General features: G+C 37.4%; 1 protein-coding gene across 17 annotated transcripts in view; it reads left to right on the top strand.

The window, feature by feature from the left end:
• The window catches only part of FoxP (forkhead box transcription factor P), a 308,217-nt gene that overhangs the window by 155,449 nt on the left and 132,256 nt on the right, over nt 1-20,512 (top strand). For all 17 annotated transcript variants that reach the window (XM_087406508.1, XM_087406495.1, XM_087406497.1 and 14 more), the window contains one exon: nt 608-715. Coding sequence is in view for 15 of the 17 variants with exons in the window: in XM_087406495.1 (XP_087262621.1) it covers nt 608-715 (108 nt within the window). In the remaining 2 variants the exon portion in view is untranslated. The remainder of the gene's footprint in view (nt 1-607; nt 716-20,512) is intronic.

A 20,512-nucleotide genomic window follows, 5' to 3' on the forward strand; every position in this document is an offset into this window, starting at 1 on the left:
GACCTGCCCTGCCGTGTAACTTTTCTTGTTTATCGAGGCGCGAGAAATAAAAATCCGACGGTCACGATTCGCGCAACCATGCAAATAACTTCGCGTATTTCGTGAAGCTCATTGCTAACAAAATTTTTTTTTTAAGGAAAGAATAGAGAGGGAAACAACTTTGAATTCAGTCGTATCTTGAAGACAGATCGAATGTGACTAATTAATTAGCATTTCTTGCGATGGTAACGTGTCAGATATTTTTTGCTCATTTGCGGTTCTTTCAGAGTTAATATATCAGATTCTTATCAGAGAAAAAGAAATAAAGAGTAAAAAAACGACGAGCGTTTCTAACAGTTTAACAACGCTAATTTTATTCGTTTAAGCTCTTTATTTATGTACTCATATTGCGTGTATCTCTTTGTATTTGTTTCATATAATGTTTTATGTAAAATAAATGGCTGAATACAATATGATTACGTCACGAATGGTATATGTTTATTTGAATTTTTATATCAATCAAATATATACAGAAGTGTATATTCTGTTTTACCGCTTTTTCTCCTGCTGTTGTTCGTTGATGCAACGTACTATTATGTATAATAATTGTAATATCGATTTGTTTTAGGGACACATTGGTGAAAATCCGTTTGATAACGGTTCGTGGGGAAAGGAGCATTTTCAGCCATCGACAGTTCCCTGGCAGCTGAATCCGCGCAGTCACGGTCGTCCTAGTGTGAGTGTCTTTATTCTTTTTTACCTCATCTAACTTATTGCGCCAACAGCATCGATTTCAGACAATATTTTTATATTAAACAGTAAAAATTAATTCGATCTACAATTCCACTGAAACTACTACTGCTGACAAAATACGAATTTTTCGTATAAAATAAAAACTTACCTTAGACTTATTTTTTTTCACTTCAATCGGTCGCATATTTGGCGTAATGCGATTTAGAGATTATCGGCCGTAATTCTCAGCTCGCGAGGGTAGATGCGTCAAATTTATAATACCAGCGGGTAAGAGTACTCGCGTCGAGGATGTGGAAGGAAGGATGGGAACGGGAAAAGAAATCCGGCGGCTCATTGTGTCGGCAGGTAGCAAAAATGCTGGCGGGCTCGCCGCTTTCTCGAGCGTTTTCTCTCAGGAGTCGTCGTCGGCTACTACTATATCGTCATACCCCTCCTCGGGAGCTTCCACCCTTCGGACCGTAGCCGACCACCCTCTTACGCTCGCGCTCACTCTCCCGCACCACTCGTCCTGTCACCCGGTATTTATAATACGCTTTGTTTTCCCTCAGCTATTTGTCTTGGGTTCTCGGCTCCTTCGCTAACATTATTATCCCGCGTTTTATTTTTATTTAATTCCGTCGTGTCGAGTCCCCCCCTCCCTCCCCGATGTCCCCGTTATTTATCCTTCGTAGAGCGACTTAACGAGCGACTTAACGTGTCGTTGAATCAGGACAGTTCTTTACGTTTGATTATTCACCTGGCATTCTAATTCTCTTTGTGCGAGATGCATTGTCCTGTTGTATATAACAAATCTAGGATCGCGTTTAGGGTTAGATTATCATTAGAGATTATATTATAGGTTTTCGTAAGAGTACGTGTCTTATGACGAACATTTCTTGCGTATACGAAGTTTCACGTGTCATTGTGTATGACTCACAAAGCTCGCGGTAATCTTCATTCGAGATCTAAACTGTTTGATGATGTGCCAATATTCGCGTCATAATACGTGCAGGCCGTAGCAATTATTTTAACGTCTGTTAATTTGCTTATTGCCTGTCCTCTATCAATCACGTGCGCGAGCCTTCTTTTTAGAATGTAAATTGCACAAGATTATTTGTTATTCAATACTGATTTTTACATGATCTTTTATACGCTCATTGCTGTTATCATAAATAAAGACTTATATATTTTTGTAGCGTGCACTGAATGAAAAAAATTAATGCGCACATACGTTTGTGCACCGAGTTTGCTTATTAAGCTCACATTTAAAACATTCGAAAAGTATTGCTATTTATTTCAGATGTAGATTTTTTTCAATAAAGTGCGTATGAGAATTAATTTTCTCAACTTATTGTAACATATCTAATATTTTATATGCAAAAGTATTTAGTGCAATGAGAACCCTTAAGAATTTAAAATTTAAAGTCAAATTGATATAAACAGCAAGAGAATAATAAAACACAAAATATAATATAACGAAAAGTATTGCTATTTATTTACTGTAAATTTTCCGAATAATGTGAATATGATAATTGATTTTCTTAATTTACTATAACATTTAATATCTAATATTTTCGCTGCAAAAGTGTTTGGTGCAATAAGTATCCACTTAAAACGCGAAGTATAATAAAATTTATAATATAATATAAAAAACATAAAATATCTGGAAAATATTGTTATTTATTCCAACTGTATAACTGTAATTTCTGAATAACGTGTGTGTAAGAATTGTATTAAAAAATTTATTATAACATAATATTTTGGGCGCAAGTGTTTAAGTACTTTAAGAATGCAAAGTCAAATTTATATAATTGGCAAGAGAATATTACATTAATCTGATATTGTGGACGATATACGTGAAAAAATCCAATAAGCCACGAATATCCGTGATTCCTAGTAATAGTTGTACTTCGACGAATGACACACTTTGTTGTTTACTTAAGGAGAATTAAACGCTCGCGACTGTCACGCGCACGTGTGCAATCGACGCTTGTCTTCCTGATACCATCGTATCGGGCGCGATCGTTTGCAAAGTAACAAAAGCAACCGAAACCACTGACGTCAGCGTTTCCGCGAGCGTATATACGCGAACGATGATCTCATGCGTGCATATACGTACGTATGTGTGCGCTTACCTAACCGCGGCGCAATTCCTTTTACGCCGCTCGCATGTCGTACGCACGAATTGCGCTATCGCGTATATGTCTACGTGACAACGCTACGATGCGGTTACGCTCGCTTGCTGTAACCACATATGCATTTGTCAGCATCTCGAGTAATACGCAGTGATATATGTATCACCTCTACCGGTTCTCTTTCTTTCCTAAGCGCGCGCGGGCTCGCGCGTTTGCCAATCTTATCAGCTTAAAATCAAATCTTGCATGAGACTTTCGCGCTGCGAGGCACGAAGTGTCCCGCTTTTGACTTTAGATTGCACGAAGGAGATTTGCAGGAATTAAAAGAATAGATGTCAAAGAAGGGATACTCAACTACTGTTTTAATATGAATTATCTCCGTTTCACCAGGAATATATTTTTATTCGTTTTTAAATTGTCAACGCTGATCAAGATCAAAGAATTTAGAGAAGATACCATATAGAGAATGGAGTAAATACTACACTTAAATATATATTAGAAATTGTATACGCTAATAAGAACTACGATGTTTTGCTCTCAGTAACATTTTCATATTAATAATTATGTATTTAAAATAATAAAGAGATTTGAAGAAATTTTTAACTTGAATATTAAATTGAATGTTACAGACTGTGTATTTATTTCCTGATTTCGTTATTTGTGCATTAAAAGGAATTAAATTAGCATCTCTCTTCAATTCAATATTTTAGAGAAAGCTACGATTCGAGCTATAAATGACAACTTCATGGGAATGCACCGTCTATTCTTATATTACGTCTATAGATACCATGGAAAGGTAGCGAAATTTATAAATGATACGGTAGAGTAGAGAGAAGAGTAGTGTCTCAAGCAGAATAAACTACGCTATAATACATTTTCTTAATAGTAATAATTTCTTGATAATAATTAAAGTTTTCAGTAATTTTGCGTTATGATATTTTGCCCTTTGCGAATTTGCATAATCGGCCCGCGAAATTTCAAGCTTACAGCGCCGAGCGAGCATTCCGCGCGTCTCAATACAGCCAAAATTTCCGGCGGAAGAACGTTGATTCTCTCACACCATCCCCATAATCTCGGGCCACGCCTGTAGTAATATGAATCGCAGCAAAAATCAGAACGGGGGTGGCTCTTAGAGCGTCCCCGCGGCAGCCCCTGGGTTTTAAGATATGCAGAGCACAACGCACGCTTTCCTAGCGAGACTATTTTAATACGAATGAGGGTGGGAGGATCAGACGAGAAGCGCAATGGTATGGCGGCCGGCTCGGAAGATCTACTTCTTGATTACAGAACTTTTTACCTAATTACATAACATTGTTACCATTTACAAAGTCGCGTCGAGTCTGCGCCGGCTGACTACTAATTAGAATCCTCGATTAGCACCCGCGGCGACATCGTATTCCATTTCGATAAGTCTCGCGACATTTTACCGGTTTTCATAATAAAAGGGTTGCGAGAGACTGCGTGATAGGGTGATTTTTAATGTTGCCGCGCAAATGCTAATAATATATAATTGAATGTGTCTTGTTTAAAGTATATAATGTTCTTCGTAAGACTAGTAAAGATGCAAGATAGTGAACATTATTTCGGATAATGTTAAGTTTGACAGAATTATATCAAGTCGTGTAAAACTTATTTGAAACAGTCTATATTGCAATTATTTAATTTATAATTTACAATCTTTCGCACAATTTTCGATCGAACATTGCGAGATATTCTTGTAACTAATCTTTTCATCTGTATCCTGCCAGTGAGACGTTTATTTTTACAAGAAAGTGGAGTCGCAAACTATGTATATGTGACACATGACTGACGAACTACTTTGGTAGATAAAAATTTGAATCTCATTTTTCAGACGTTCGCAAATAATTAGATATACCGAATCGTACCAGACTAGCGCGTTGGAACTCGCGATATCAAAGGTTCAAAAAGAGTCGAATTTATCCCCGAGACTTAAGGTTCTTATCGGAAAGATGTAAGGGTCGTAGAGATAGTCATGCACGAGGGACGAGCTCCCGACGATGCAGACATTAAGACGTCTGGTCCTCGACCTCCAGCTTTCCGCCCCGCGCCAACCCCTTAGCGAGCGCGACCCCCTTTAGACGATGGGAGGTTTACCCCGTCTTCATTGTCCTCTAATTCTCATCTGATCCTCACATTACGTAATTTTCTCTTTATTATTTTATAATTCCCGGGTCTCGAGCCCCGGGCCCGCGTTCATCCGACTTCAGGTCCGCACGAACTCATCCCCCGCAACGCATACTAATGCACCCTGCATTTATTAATTATTCCGTGCTAGTTACTTCGGCTTCTCGTCTCGCCGTCGCAATGATAGATTAAACCACCTAGATTCGGAAGCTCGCGATGCGAATCCCGCTCGTCACCGTGATGATACGTGCTTGGAAATTTTTTCCTTTCGCGAATCGATACAGTATATACGCTTCTTTTCAGTCATGCGCGACTATTCCTGTTACGTATTACGAATAATAAACGATGTGGATTCTATCGAACATTGTTAATTGTTTTTCTTAAAATTAGAAAATGATACATATATATTATTTACAATTTCGTTATTATGTTTCGAAATTTTCCTAATGTTATTTTAATCGTGAAACTGTGAAGAATATATTTTACTCATTTGCTGTAATAAAACACAACAAAAATTTTTTCACGATACAACAAACGCATTCAAAAAATGGCTATTTTATGGAAAAATAACAAAAGTATAATGAATTTTTTAGAATTTTTAAGTTTTTAAGTTTTTAAGAAGTGTAAAAATTTAAGAAGTGCAAAAAAATTTTTTCAGATTTTTAAACTTTGTTTTTTTTATTTTCCCTAAAGTAGAGAAACTTACTTTTGGACTAACCCTCGTATTTTTTCTTATCGATTCACATCGATTCACATTTTAAATCAAGAGAATTCATTTCTTTAGACTGTCTGAGATACATTGCTTATAACTTGCATCTTAACTTTACTAGAAATTACATCTTAGAATTTACTTTGAAAGAGAACATCTATAAAGGATTCGTTAATCGCTAGATGTTAAAGGCTGAAAATCGTTCACGGCGAATTCACGGTAAAACGTGCCGTTTGAATAGAAATCAAGCAGTGATCGAGCGACTTTTGACGAGCTCCTAAAACCCAGTTCGCCGCCTCGTACGTGATATTTGAAGATACAAGCGACTACCCTACGCGGGGAAAATCCCCCAAGATCTTTAACTCCGCGGTCCTGAAGGGCCTGGCATACCACTTGGTATGCACAGAGAACAGCCATTCATCTCCCGATCTCCAAGCATAGTCTCGACCTCCGGATATAAATTAGCTTTTGTTTAGCATTCAATGCGAGGCGCCTTTTCCAACGCGTCGGACTGATCTACCACCGCACCCCCATGATTAGGCATCCACCCTAGGCATCCACCTGACCAGCAATCCGCTGCAATTAATGTAGCTACCTGCCTCTCGGTTGAGCCAATTAAACGTTTGCGATTACTATGAAAAGAAATTGCTCAGATGTTAAAAGGGAATTTAATTCTCGAGGGAACGATCGGGATCGACGCGAAAAATTTGCTCCAATGTGTTTCGGCAGGATAGATAGGAGGATTAGAGAAACGACCGCGACGCTAAACTAGATTAAATGAGTTTCTATATTTTCAGTTGGAGCACATATATCATTATGTGAAACTTTACGGAGAGAAATGAAGTTTGGAAACTTGAAAAATAAAATCAATAGAAGAAATATTTGTGTTAATATATTGAAATAATATTAATATTCTTAATATTAAAAGAAAAAGAAACAAATATTGTTATAAGTAAAATAGAATTTATTAAGCCCGATTCTATCAATGTAAGATTAATCTCGGTTCAATTTACTTCTTGTATTTTTTTAATTGTAAGCATTAGAAAAAGATAAATAGTAAGTTAAACCGAGATTAAAGTTAATCTTACATTGGTAGAATAGAGCCATATTCTTTCATTAATAAAAATTTGTTATAAAATTCAGAGTATTTCATTTCGAAATGAGAAGTAATATTGATATATTTTAAAATTATTTGTTAAGGAAAAATTAATTTATTTGTTAAGAATATATATATATATATATATATATATATATATATATATGTATGCATACAATTATTGATATGTTATTTATAAAACGACGATGGAATATATACTATTTAATAATTTTTCAATTTAATTTTCATATAACAAAATTAGAACTGATGATACTTCCGAAAACTTTCTTATGCTCCGCTGAGAATATTCCCTTTAGGGTTGCTATCCTTAATATTCTATAGTACACCCCAGCAAAGAACGGCGTTCAATAATCATACATCCCCTTCAAGACTTACTATCTTGCCACCTTTTCATAATGGACATAATTATTAATATTAAAATATCATGATAATTATCTAACTTGTAGAAACTTTATGATGTAATTAAAAATTATTATCGGCTTTTATATTAATATATTTCGTTTTCGGCCGACCATATTAAAATTATCGTGACGTTTGTTACGATTCACAATTATAAAATAGTTTTATTTCAAGAATTCCCATTGAATTCCAAAAAGATCGTGCTATCTCTCAGTGAGTCTATTCCCTGCTATGCCTTCTGTTACGAATTTTGAGAAGGACTATTTTTGCCGTTGGAATATTCCGTCCGAACTTTGCGCTATTTTTAACCTTCAATTACATCAAGAGAGACATTTTCTTCGTGATTTCTCGAAGCTGCTTCTCGGAGAAAGCCTGTTGATTCTGACGCCGGTAAATCCGACGGTTGGAAAACATCGTCTAGCCGGCGTTGAACTTTCTCGATACACAAGGCAACATAGCAACACAACACGGTAAAGCACAACAAGTGGGGGGGATGCTGGGGGTGGAAAGCCCGATAGATATACAGCCACCCGTGGCAGAGAGGCGCGCGTCGCCTGCGCCACGTGCTTTTCACCCCTCCTCGATGTTTCTCCACCTCTCCCCTTTCTCCGTCTGTCTTCCTCTCTTTCGCTCGCTCTAAACAACCCCTCTACCTACTGATCGGCCGACCGTATACACCCCTGTCATTCCCCGCCCGTGGGAAATGCAGCCTCACCCGCGATACACCACGTGGGCTGCTGCAACAGTTTCCACGCGGCACGCGCAATAATGCGGTGTAAGTAAAATTCTGATCAATCAGCTTTTACATATTACTTAATGATTCTTTATTTATTACATAATTTTGTCATTTATAACAAGTTTATAACATTTATAACATTATTTATTATAATTTGCTTAAAATGTAAATGAAAAAAACTGCTTTAAAAAATGTTGACAAATCAACAAGGTACGTATTGACAGTTTTGATAGTTTTGATAACTTACAAATAGATCAAGATTTGAAAAAAAAAAAAATCATACTACGAACATTGCTAAATATTTCAATTTTAAGTTGTTTACATTCTTTGAATAAATTACGATTGCTATATTATGAAATTAATTTAGAAAACATGTATATAATTCAAATATAGGATTATGCCTTTCGAAAATCTTCGTCATTATTTTGTGTCTGTTATTATCGATTCGGGACGGATAAAAACGCGCGCACTGGAGGCTTGAATAATGCGTTCCATAAGAGCTATCAGACGCAGCGAAATGTTATACAGTGCCTGCAGGGTTTGGTTTTGCGGGTGCAAACCCACCCCGGACTAACCCGAGGCAATCGGTAGGCAGGCAGGCAGGCAAGCAGTCGGAGCCAAGTTAGATCTCTAACAACGTAACCGAGACGTGCAACCTTGTAAATAGATGTCTGGAGCGTGCCAGGGAGTTCGCGCGTTACCTACCAGCTCGTTACATACGCGGGCAAGAAGGGTACAACGTCGCGGGGAAGTTCGCGGAGCGAGCTGAGCGAGCCAGCCGAGTCCTGGTCGTTGTTGTACCTCGTCGTATATACTCAGTTTCTTACGTGCACACGCATGCACGCCGGTAATTAGTGTCTTAATGAACCCGCACCGTTGGTAAGGAGTTGCGCAAATAATTGCCAGCGTGCGCGATCTCACCCGGCTGGCTCGAGCACGCTTCCCTCGGGCGTCGCCGCGCCAAGTCTTGGATGCGCTGCGAAGAACGGGATTCTGGAGCCCGGAGCCGGAAGTGGAAATACGGGTTTTTAAGTGTGATTGCGTGCGCGCGGAGAATCGCGGAGAATCGCGGAGCATTAATTTAATGCGGCCCCGCGCTCGCAATCGCGAGAGAATGTGCGAACGCGCCACCGATTCGTCGCGAGTGTCGCCATAGCATTATGACGTTTTAATGCGACGAAATTACACGTTAGGAATTCGTGTTTGCGTGTGCAATAATGTGGCGCATTTACTGTCGATTGCGTGCAAAGTGGATTATATCTCGGATTATGGATGCAATATGTTTACTGTTTCGTAAATAAACGGTGCTACGTGCTCTTATAAATAAAATATTTGTAATTGAAGTATGTTGAGCTATTCATACCATATTTAAAGAAAAAATATGCTTGATTATATTAATGAATTAAATTTTTTTGTTAAGATTAACAATTTTTTTCTATTTCCAATTTGAAGTACTTTTTAACAGAATTTTAAGTATAGCTATTCTAAGATATCTCCTAGAAAAGACAAAAATAAACTATAAGAAAATCTCTGTAAAGAGTTTAATCAAATTTTTCAAAGTCATATGTTTATACAAATTTTAATAATGTGTCAAATTATTTATTACACGATTTTACTATTTTTATTGTTACTTCATCAAGAAGAAAAACAAGAAAGACGAGAGTTTGAGAGACTTTTTTTATGTTTAATATCTCTAAATAATAAATTAAGACAGTTACGGATTGCAGGTTGAAACTTTAATTTGCCAAACGACGAAGATAACTGCAGCAACGATGCTTTCAGATTGTGATTAAGATTGATTCAATTTTAATCGACATCGTAAACGGTGTCTTAATGCCTTTTTCCGTTGTTTGCGATCTCTATTCGACAAGAAGACGCAAAAGTTGATATTTTTTAACGATACTTGGATTCTTTCTGAAGCGGAGAAACACAATGAAGTAGTATTTACTGTTTTTACTGTGCATTAAGTGCAGTCTGACGTAGGTCCGGTCGCTAATGCATCACTCTTATTCGACTTGGAACGACTTTTTACTTTACGACAGACGATTTGAATTTTATATACTGCGATATTTGAATTACGATGCGACATAAAATACGATCGTTTCAGCACGCGTGTGCGTTAGCAAGTGCGTTTTTCTAAGGACATCAATTTAATGGAGCAACATTCGTATATGTTAATTCGGAGACGTTTATTATATCATTACACTCTAAATTTTTTGTAGTGAAATCTCATTCCAAGAGATTGCAACTCTACCCTTGAAAAAGTGTAAATATTTCTCTTCTTAAGAAAGAATAACAATTTTCACTTTTCTTAGAATGAATTTCAAAGGAATGAATCTCACTTTTTTTGGAGTGGGATTTCTTCATTAATTCTAAACAGAGAACATTGTAACTCTTTCTCAAGAAGTGAAGGGTGGTTGTATTTTCATTTTCTTAGAGTGAGATTTCACTGCAAGAAATTTAGAGTGTATACATTAAAATTATACTTATTGGCTTATACTTATTCAGCGGAAGAAGTGATTTTGCAATTGTTGTAAAATTCTTTAATTTTTTTATCTTACTCTTAATTTCTCACTGAATGTAAATACCAATATTTTATATTAAAGAATCTTGCAACAATTGTGCAATACTATTTTTTATACTGACGCAGCCAATGATACAATGTGCAAGCAATGCGATTTATGCTAAGCTACTTTTATATTTGATTTACCTAAAATATGTTAACTTACATGTAGATTTGCAGAAAAATATATGTAATTCAGAAGTACATATAATGTAAAAATATGGAAAATGAACTCATTTGTCTACCTAAGAATCTAAGGAGAGAATATAAGGAGCAGAGAATATAAAAGTTATCGAAACTATAAAAAAATATAAGTACTACGTTGATATCAACGTCACGTATTCGTTTCTTTGCTCCAAATACATGCGCACCGTTAAAAATAAACGGCAGCACGTGACACGTGACGTTCTCGCACATGTACTATTTCATTTTTACGCGGCACATTGCGATTTTTGTTCGCGACAGTCCTCGTTACGGGTGTCAAGTCTCGAGGATAAGGAATGTCGGCGATCTAGCAGAAACGTATATTGATCCTTCCATTTACCGTATATCTTCACTTTATGTTCTCTTGTACTCCATTCGCTCACTACTTTCACGGTTTCAGATTTTTCGTTTTGCTCTCTTCTTTTCCCACCATCTTTGGCTTAGCCTGTGTGGTACAAAAGTCGAGATTGATGGTCTGAGAAAATCTGAATATAGACAAGCCAATCCTGAACCTTTCCTCAGGTGGCTTCATGTTTAGTTCGTTCCTTTCTTTTTCATACTTTATCCTTTACGATGAATATAAGCTTTTATCTCTATTCCTCTTTATTTCGAATTTACTTTCGATCGAATGCAAGATTTTGTTTTAAGAAAAGGATTTATGCATTCTGTGCGACTAACTTTAAAAAAGACAGCCTGAACAATTGTATTAAGCTTCAATTGGATAGAATTGAAGTTTCACTTGAGGATAAGAACCATAAATATTTATTCATCGTACAACTCGTACGCTCATAAAGAATAAATAAAAACGCGAATTAATCCTCAAAATAGCATTTGATTCGTTTATTTTTGTATTCCTTTTAGAAGAGTAAAATTACATGATGCGAAACGTAAGCGACAATCTTCTTTTCTCTCGTTTCTAAATCTCAAGACATTCATGAATTACTGTTTACAGTTTTAATAAAAGTCTTTGAAAATTTGTAAAAATCATAACAAAAATCTTCTATTTTTATATAAAATAAAAATGATTGAAGATTCTTTTTTTTTAAACGCAATAGTATGACTTTATTTAATTGATACTTACTTTTTAAAATGGCGATGTCAAACGAAATTTTCGGTTGCGTGGGAAGTTCCTCGAAAGTCCATTTCACGATGTGTATTAGCACAAGAGCAGTCTAGTGTTTAATCCCGTTTAAGATTTTTATAGACCATTTCTCCCTCGCGTTATCCAAGCTTCTCAATATCGTACATAAAACGAAAGATTATTTGGCCGTCTAATATTCTAATTAATAGAAACGAGCGAATAATGCGCGTTAAACAGCGAACGCATACGAAGAGAGACAGCCGGTTTCTCGTGAAATAATGTCGGCTACTTCCGCAGCCGCGGCGGACTCTGATCAATACCCACGTCTTTCGTCCCTCGGTACGAGACGTGCACGTAGGATAGGAACATCCCGACGGTAGCCTCGCATCGGAAGGAAGTGAAAAAAGAAGAAAGAAGACGCGGGGGAGGTGAGCGAAAGGAGGCGACGCGACGGAGAGGGGAAGAAAAGCCGAAGGATTCTGCGAGTCTGCGGTAATCGCACTTCGCCGAAGACTCTTGCTCCGTCTTTTTCCGCCTTCTTCCCTCCTCCGCGCGTTCTTCCCTTGAAAACCTATGCCCGGCCGAGGAGGGGAGGTCGAGAGGGGAATCACGTGGCCGGGACACCGGCGAATATCGAGTGGGCGGATGGCCAGTGGAGAGAAAGAGAGAGGACTGCGCGCGCACTTTGATGTGTGTGCGCTCTCCCAGCGAAGCTAGACACAGCACCCACGCTCATATTAGACATCGAGCTCGGCGAGCATGCGTGCGATGAGCGCGTATGTGCACCAAGAGCTGCACACATGTGCAACAAGCGAGCGTAACGGTTTAGCCAGGATACACTGGATACAGAGGCCCCAAGAGGAGACAAGAGACGTTGGCGGTAGAGTAGTGTTGATAATGGTTGATAGTGGTGGTAGTGGTAGTATAAGTAGTGATGGTAGTGGTAGCGGTTACTGGTTGTGGCGATGCGTCCTCGTCCTCCCTGCTATGCTGCCAGCGACAGTACGCCGGCGGTGGTGGCTAGGAAGGGTGGGAGGAGGGAAGTAGGGAGAGAGCTGTCGGTGGAGAGAATAGAGATCCTTGATCTCCTCCTAGGCGACGGAGCGGAGGATAGGAGGGGAGGGAGGGAGAGGTAGAGTGAGGAACGCTCGGTTCGGATGAGAAAGTCGGAGGAGCGCATACGGCAATATGCGGAGGAGAAGGAGGAAGTAGAGAGGGACACGAGAGAGCGGACGTGTAGGCGGATCGGAGAGAGGAATTCCACGGAGGCGTGTCTTCCCCGGCGCACCAGGTGCAAAGGTGCGCGAACGCGACGTCGCCACGCCTTTTCCACGGGACCGACGGTATTCCGCGACCGCACGATGTCGACAGCGACGACGACGAAGATGACGATGAGGACGAGGACGAGGACGAGAACGAGGACGAGGATGAGGACGAGGACGAGGACGAGGACGAGGACGACGGCGACGATGTCGGCGTATTATCGTGTCATCCTTGTCCAGCCCGGTACGAAGGCGCCGCATCCGTCCCGCTCGAACGTCTCACTATGCCTGGAACAACTCGCATCTCTTTCCTCCCCTCCCGCGTGGCAGCGGCATCACCACTACGGGATACCATCGTACCGCGGACCTCGCTTCCTCTCCGCTCCTGTCTTACTCCTGTGCCACCCACTACCCTAGCGGGGGTACTACTATGTTAACGGACGGGTCGCGTCCGACCTACCACCGCCATCCCCACGTCCAGAATCCAGCTTCTGGTGTCAACGTCCCAGAGTTTCCACGGGTTTCTCTCCTGAATATGCACCTTCTACGCGCGCCGCGCCGGGTCGCGGGGGACCGGAAACGGGGTGAGAGGAAACGAGAGGATGGGACCGGGTAGGACGGGCGGTGCAACGGGATTCTTTCTATCTTTCCCGATGCTCGCGACTGGAATGCGGGATGACAGTATTCGCCATCACGTAGCACACCCGCCTCGGTGCACGGTAAACAGAAATGAGGGAGGTCGTAGACGTGATCGTGATTTTCTCTTCTGAAAAGTGCAACGGCAGACCCGGGTGGTACCTGTTTGATGGGAGGTAGTCGATAAACTGCTTTTCGAGGAAAGAATTCGGGAGATAGGTGTGTGGAGTCTTTGCGCTTTTATATTGCTTGCCTTGTAATTTCGCCGGCAATGTCTTCCTCGTGGATTTCAAATTTTTATTTTTTTTATCTTTATTTAGAAATTAATAGAAAGTAAACTGGAAAACAAAAATAACAGTCTGGTAGAGTTTTATAATAGTAAAAATATAATATTTATTTTTATAATATAATTTTTATAATATTTAAAAAAGATCTGCGTTTATAGATCTTATAGATCTATAGAGTTTATTTAATTACAAAATTTCTTTGCGGTTTAATTTTGTAATGTAACTAGAAAAAAAATATTTTTATTTAAAAACTGCGATGAATTTTGTTACAATCATTCCAACCTGTGAGACAATTGTAACAGTAAAGGGGGGAAAATTGTATCACATTATTTATAATTAAAATAATAGTTATTCATTAATTTTATTAATAAAACTGTTTATAATCATATGTATTTATTATATGTACTATATGTATTTGATAAAATTAACGATAATAAAATTTATAAACACAAATAATAATTTTACAATTATAAATTAATTGTCGATTTAATAATAGTGCTATCGACTATTTTCAAAATCTGAAAAAAATAAATATATAATTTATTGCGAAAAATATCATTTCAGCTAAGATTTGAACTTGAATATTTTTCATTTTAGACAATCCGATTATGTATAAAACCTACAAAAACCTATAAAAAAAGACAAGAAATATGAAATAGTTCTGTCTTTCTAAAAATGAGTGAAATAAATAATAAATAATAAAATTTAGATAAAAACAATAACACGAAGAAAAATACAAATAAAATGTTATTATACAAAACAATACTATGATACCTTATTCTGTAACTCTTAACGATAGTAACGATATTGTTATACTGTCATTACGCAATTTTTTTTTTATCATGTACAATACTTGTGCAACGACAATATAACGATACCATTACTGTTTCAGAGGCTGAAGATAAAATCAAACAAGTCCGGGAAAAATTAACGCTACAATTGACTCCAGGCATTGATGTTACTATTGTCCCCTCTAATAGTATTTTATGATTTATAATAAATTTTTAAGTAAAAATCTAAATAAAAGTCAATTCAAATATTCAAATCATTAACAAACATAATCATTAAAAATGTATTAAAATATGATATTATTGTTAGCTATAACGAAAAAAGATATTTTAGATTCTATAGCACGCAATAAAATTTAGTTGTATGAAAAGAATGACTTTTGCTCCTGCATACGTTTCGCGAAGATTGACAGATAACGAACCGATATCTATCTGTTTAAAGATTTTGTCTTGCTGCAACATACACATATTTATTATAGTTCCAAAATCAAAAATATTGACAATGTTATTATTGTATCCTGTACTTTTGTTTCCGGTTTATTCTAATAATGAAATGTAAGTTATAGAAATAAGTTACGTTCGCTCAACACGCAAATTTAAATATTCTTATATTTAATTACTTTACAATAGATTTATAACAGAAGATTATAAATCTAAATTTGGTTAAATTTGACGCCTTTATCGTTGATTTCACAATTTGATATGTGCGGGAAATTCATTAATTTTAATTTACTTTGACGATCTAATTGTCATTGCAGAATTTATCGTATGAATTGCTAAAAATGGCGCGTGATAAATATAACAGTAACTAGCTGTGTTATATGGAAAGTTATTTTATGACATGCGCGAAAATAATAAAAAATTTTCTGAAGTCACAAGAGGCACAATTAATGTATTAATCACTATGTATTAATTATAAATTTTTATTCAATTAGTACCTAAATTTTTGACAGGAAAAAATATCGAATTTAATGTGTTATATCTCTTAAAATTTTAAAGAATTCAAACAATAATAAAACTATTGTAAATAAATATTATAACGCTACGCATCCATATGAAATTAATGGGATATTAATTGACTGATCATGATAATAAGTAAAATGAAAATGTAGAATTAAGTATAATTAGATTTTTTAAATATTATATATTTGATTTAAATATATTAGATAAATGTGCTCAGACAGGATATTTCATTAGAGTTTGTATTAATAGGCGATCATGCAAAATGTAACATATAGTTGAAAGCCATATTTGGAACTGCATAAGATTTGAATAACTCTAGCAGATTCCATTTAAGAAAATATTAGAATCACTACTTACAATCTCTGTTTCTACTCTCTATTACATCTACTTACACAAGCAAAAAATCTCTGCATCTCTTTAAAAGTACATTATTTTTTTTGTTCATTTAAAAAATATGTAAAAATTAGAATACTTATTAATTATTCTAATTTTGACAGATTTTTTAAATGGATCATTAGTATGTTCATATTCGATAAAATTCTCAATAGCATATCATTTACATTTCAAAGTACTCAGAATCTCTTATTAAAATTGTATAAAATGTTTCATTTAAAGCATTTATTTTAAATAAAACGCATGACAATTAGCTAAAACTGTTATAAATTATCATGAAGATAAACATATAATTGCCTTGTGCGTCTTGAATTTAAATGATTTTAAAAACTTCAGTTTTATTTTCCTTTTATTAAATAAATTCTGCTTTAAATTCGAATATTATACTATAGTTATTAACTATTATTTATATATTTTAACTTACAAATTTTAAAACTAATATAAAAAAAATTAGACTTGCTTCAAAATATTATATCCATTTAGAAATTTAATTAATTTATTAAGTTGCATAAGATGCTAAACTAGCTTTGCGATGCAAGCCGATTAGAGATACATTCGTCGAAGATGCCTCACGTCCTCTGTAGAGTTTCCAATCGCGCCTGCCGACGGCAAGTTCGATTTCGGCTCCACGATGCATCGCGACATTTCGCATCTTCGTAATCGTTCGTCCTGCCTCCGCAGTTATTGCATTCCTTCGTCGTTTTGCCTAGGATCTTTCAGCATCGGGTTAGCGATTCTTCGACGTTTCTCCTCTCCGTGTTCTCCTCGCTATCGTCTTCAGCGAGAGCCGCTCTCTTCCGCTCACCCTGCTGCCTATCTTCCGCCCATCCCCTTTCTCTCGCGATTCCATTTCTGCGTTGTTGAACTATAACTCTCTCTAGGAAGGCAGTGGCAGCTATTACGCCGGCTCCTAAGCTATTACGGCATCTGGGAGCCTCGTTGGTGCTGCTCCGCAGAAACGACGGCAACCGAAGAGGTGGGCATGAGAGGAGGAAAGCCGGAGAGGTGAAAGAGATGAAGAAGAGAGAGAGAGAGAGAGAGAGAGGGGGGGGAGGGGAGTCGGGTTAGGTGAAGTGATGTATTGAGATCCCATTGTATCCACGGAATCCCCTAAGATTGCCAAACGACGCCCTCTCCTACCACCCCCGTCCTCCAACCACCACACCCCCTCCCGTACTCGCTTGCATAATACGTCACCGTAGAAGGCGAATCTCCGACCTACCTCGACGCCAAGCGGAAGGAGGCGTATATTTCTCCTCTGCATTCTTTTTTTCTTGTCCGCTTTCCTCCCGCCCTTGCCGCCCTTCGTCCATACGAACGCTCTTCTTAGATTTCTTCGCGGATGCATGCAGTATTTATGTGGGGGAAGAGAAGATGGCTGACATGGAGTTAGGAGAACTCCGTCCTACGAGTTCGTTGTTCTTCTTATTTGCATCATGCGCAGGCATCAGATGACAATATTGAAATCGAGATGTTATTTATTGACATTTTGCGAATTAAAAAAGAGAATAATAGATTTTTGTATTCGTCCACTATAGTGCCATTAAAATTACGAAATATATAAAATTTATTTAGATTAGATGATTTCTTCAAATGTTACACTTACAAAAGAAACGTCAGATATAATTTCCTTTTGCGAAAACTTCTATAATCACGTTACTATCAACAAAATGAATGCAATTTTTGTATTTTTCATTTTGTGCCGTGTCGAATTTTTCTTTCCTCCCGTGTCCCTCTTCCCTACGCGATTAGAACTCTGCAGAATATTCATGTAGTAACGGAAGGCGAAAAAACAACGTCGCTACCGTCAAAATCATCGCTCTCTTCGTCGTTCTTGCTGTCTCTTTTCTTTCTCCCTTTCTCGTTACTCCGGCCATTCTATACGATGCCTTTAATAATACGGCGCGACCGCAGCCGCGTGTAGTATTGAGAATGGCATAATATCGGGTCGCCCTCTGATATTGCCAAGGTTCGCGAACGTGGTGGTGGCGAACGATGGAAAGGCAAGGGGGAACGGGGGCGAGACGTGGGGGACGAGACCGAAGAGATGAGACGCAAAGCGCGAGACCGACAGATGCCGAGCGGGAGAAATTCAAATTTTTGCGCGGGTGCCTGACGGTTCAACGGCGGCGCCGTTCAATAACAATCTTTATTATTTTAACGACCTACGTCCGCAGTCTCCGCCACCTTTGTTAGGCGACCTCGTACGTGCGAGGCTGAGGAGAGAGTCACCTTCGGTCGCGCAGGATCGCATGTCTTCCGATCGATGATGACAGTTACGGGTTACCCGCGGGGTGATTACATATCTGTGTTTTCCGATTGAACCTCGAGTGAATTTTTTGAACTGCGAACGGGCTACTGATATCCGGTTATTTTATCGAATGCATAAGATAAAGTTAAGCGCTGGCGGCGAAGTTGATGAAGGACACCATTCTTTTTCCTAGCGAATCCTTCCGATCATATAGTTTGGATCATTTTCAATTCAAAATTTATGAAGATCTGTGCAGAGATCCACTCAGAGAGCCACGAATCAGCATTCTTTCATATTATCGTATAACCTTTTAAGTCCTTTTGTTACGTCAAAGGATTTTTTATATGTATTTATCTTAAAATATACGAGATTAAAGAGATGCACAGATCTGTCTTAAATATGCAAGAATCAGTTATTCAGCTCGTTCAGAAGAAAATTTCATTTTTTAGAAATTTCATCTATTTTTTCATTCATTTTTAGTGTCTTTAAAGACGTATATTTATCGTCGATTCAGTGAAACTATAAGAAACTGAAACATGTTATAGAAGAGTATTTCATAGTGATCATATCAAGTAATAATCAAGTGCACATGGCAAAATCCACGATATTTCCGATGCGCGTAGATCAATAAGACTCGTTTCTCTCTCTCTCTCTCCCCCTCTCTCTGTGTACGAGCGGAGGTAGAAACTAACATTTCCTGACCATATGGTACTACAATTTAGTTAAAAATAAAGCTCTTCTTGTAGCGATTGCCATGTCTTTCAACTCAGTTCTTTTTCTGGAAAACTACAACATTCCTATAATGTCATCATTACTAGTTATATATAACATATTTCCATTATTCCTGTAACAATAGTAATTCGACATTTTTCTGCAGTTCCATTCTGCATAATCGATAATTGAGATACAATATTGACGTACTGCAAATCATCGTGTAATAATTAAATTTGCTATTTTTTAAAATTATTATCACTAAGCGCAAATATTTTTAATTTATTTAAGCGACCGGTTTTCAACCACTAATTATTAATTTAAAAGCGTTGTGATTTTATTATTACGTAGCGTAAATTTCTAAGTACATCTGCAAAAATAACTCTTACAATTGCATATTTGGCTGTCATTATTACATGAGGATTCTTGCATCAAGTGCGCCAGAGTGAACGCAGTTTTTAATTGGCAAACGGCCAGTCTGCTACTCGATGTATATGTACAAACGAATACAAATATCGACGTCGCGGATGACCTGCAAATGCAATTTGTCCATCATTGTGACCACGACATGACACACGGAGGGCGTTCGGGCTTGCTATGAGTGAGATCAATATTTGGTAAATATTTGTGACGAGAGTTGAAACAACGAGCTGGTCGAAAGGCCCGAATGTGGAATATGCGTTACAGACGCAGATTTCATTGGAAACGATCAAAATATCATGTAAAGTCAATTGATCGGCATTGCTAAAAAAGTTTAATTGATTCTGGCATGAATAGTTACATATGACTGTGATATCGGATTCTGGGCAGAAAATCGATAGTAATGTGCATGACTAGAGTACATTACTGCAGCTGAATATTTAATGAATTTGCGTTTATTCCGCTACGAATCTATTAAAAAATGTTTCTATGATTTATATATAGAGAGAGAGAGTTAGAAACGTATTATATTTCTTTACAAATGTTTTTTTTTGCGTCATTCCCTGAAATAGATATTTAATTAAATACGCACAGCAAACTTTACTACTACCGTTGCGGTACAATGGGTGAAAAGTTTCATCGTATTTTCACCAAAACTAGAAACAAAATAAAACTTACGACAAAATTTTCCAACAGGAATTTCTACAGGGACATATTTCAGGACATCGGCGCCGAATGTTCGCTACAGGCGACTTCTGCAGGAAATGGTTAGAAAATAGCTTCAATGTATTTGGGATGTTCCCGTAATATTTTATTATTCTTATGTAACAAGTTTGAATTTTTAAATTGTTATTATATATTCATTTTATCATAGTTGATAATCTAATAATGGAAAAAATTTAAAATTAGTGGAATTTACTCTTTTCTCTGAAATATAATTTACTAACTTAATATATTTTTATGTTAATGTAGCTTAATTTACTTGCTAGTTATAAAATTTT

Source organism: Acromyrmex echinatior, chromosome 5 (assembly GCF_024713525.1).
Source record: "Acromyrmex echinatior isolate Ae372 chromosome 5, ASM2471352v2, whole genome shotgun sequence".
Taxonomy (NCBI): domain Eukaryota; kingdom Metazoa; phylum Arthropoda; class Insecta; order Hymenoptera; family Formicidae; genus Acromyrmex; species Acromyrmex echinatior.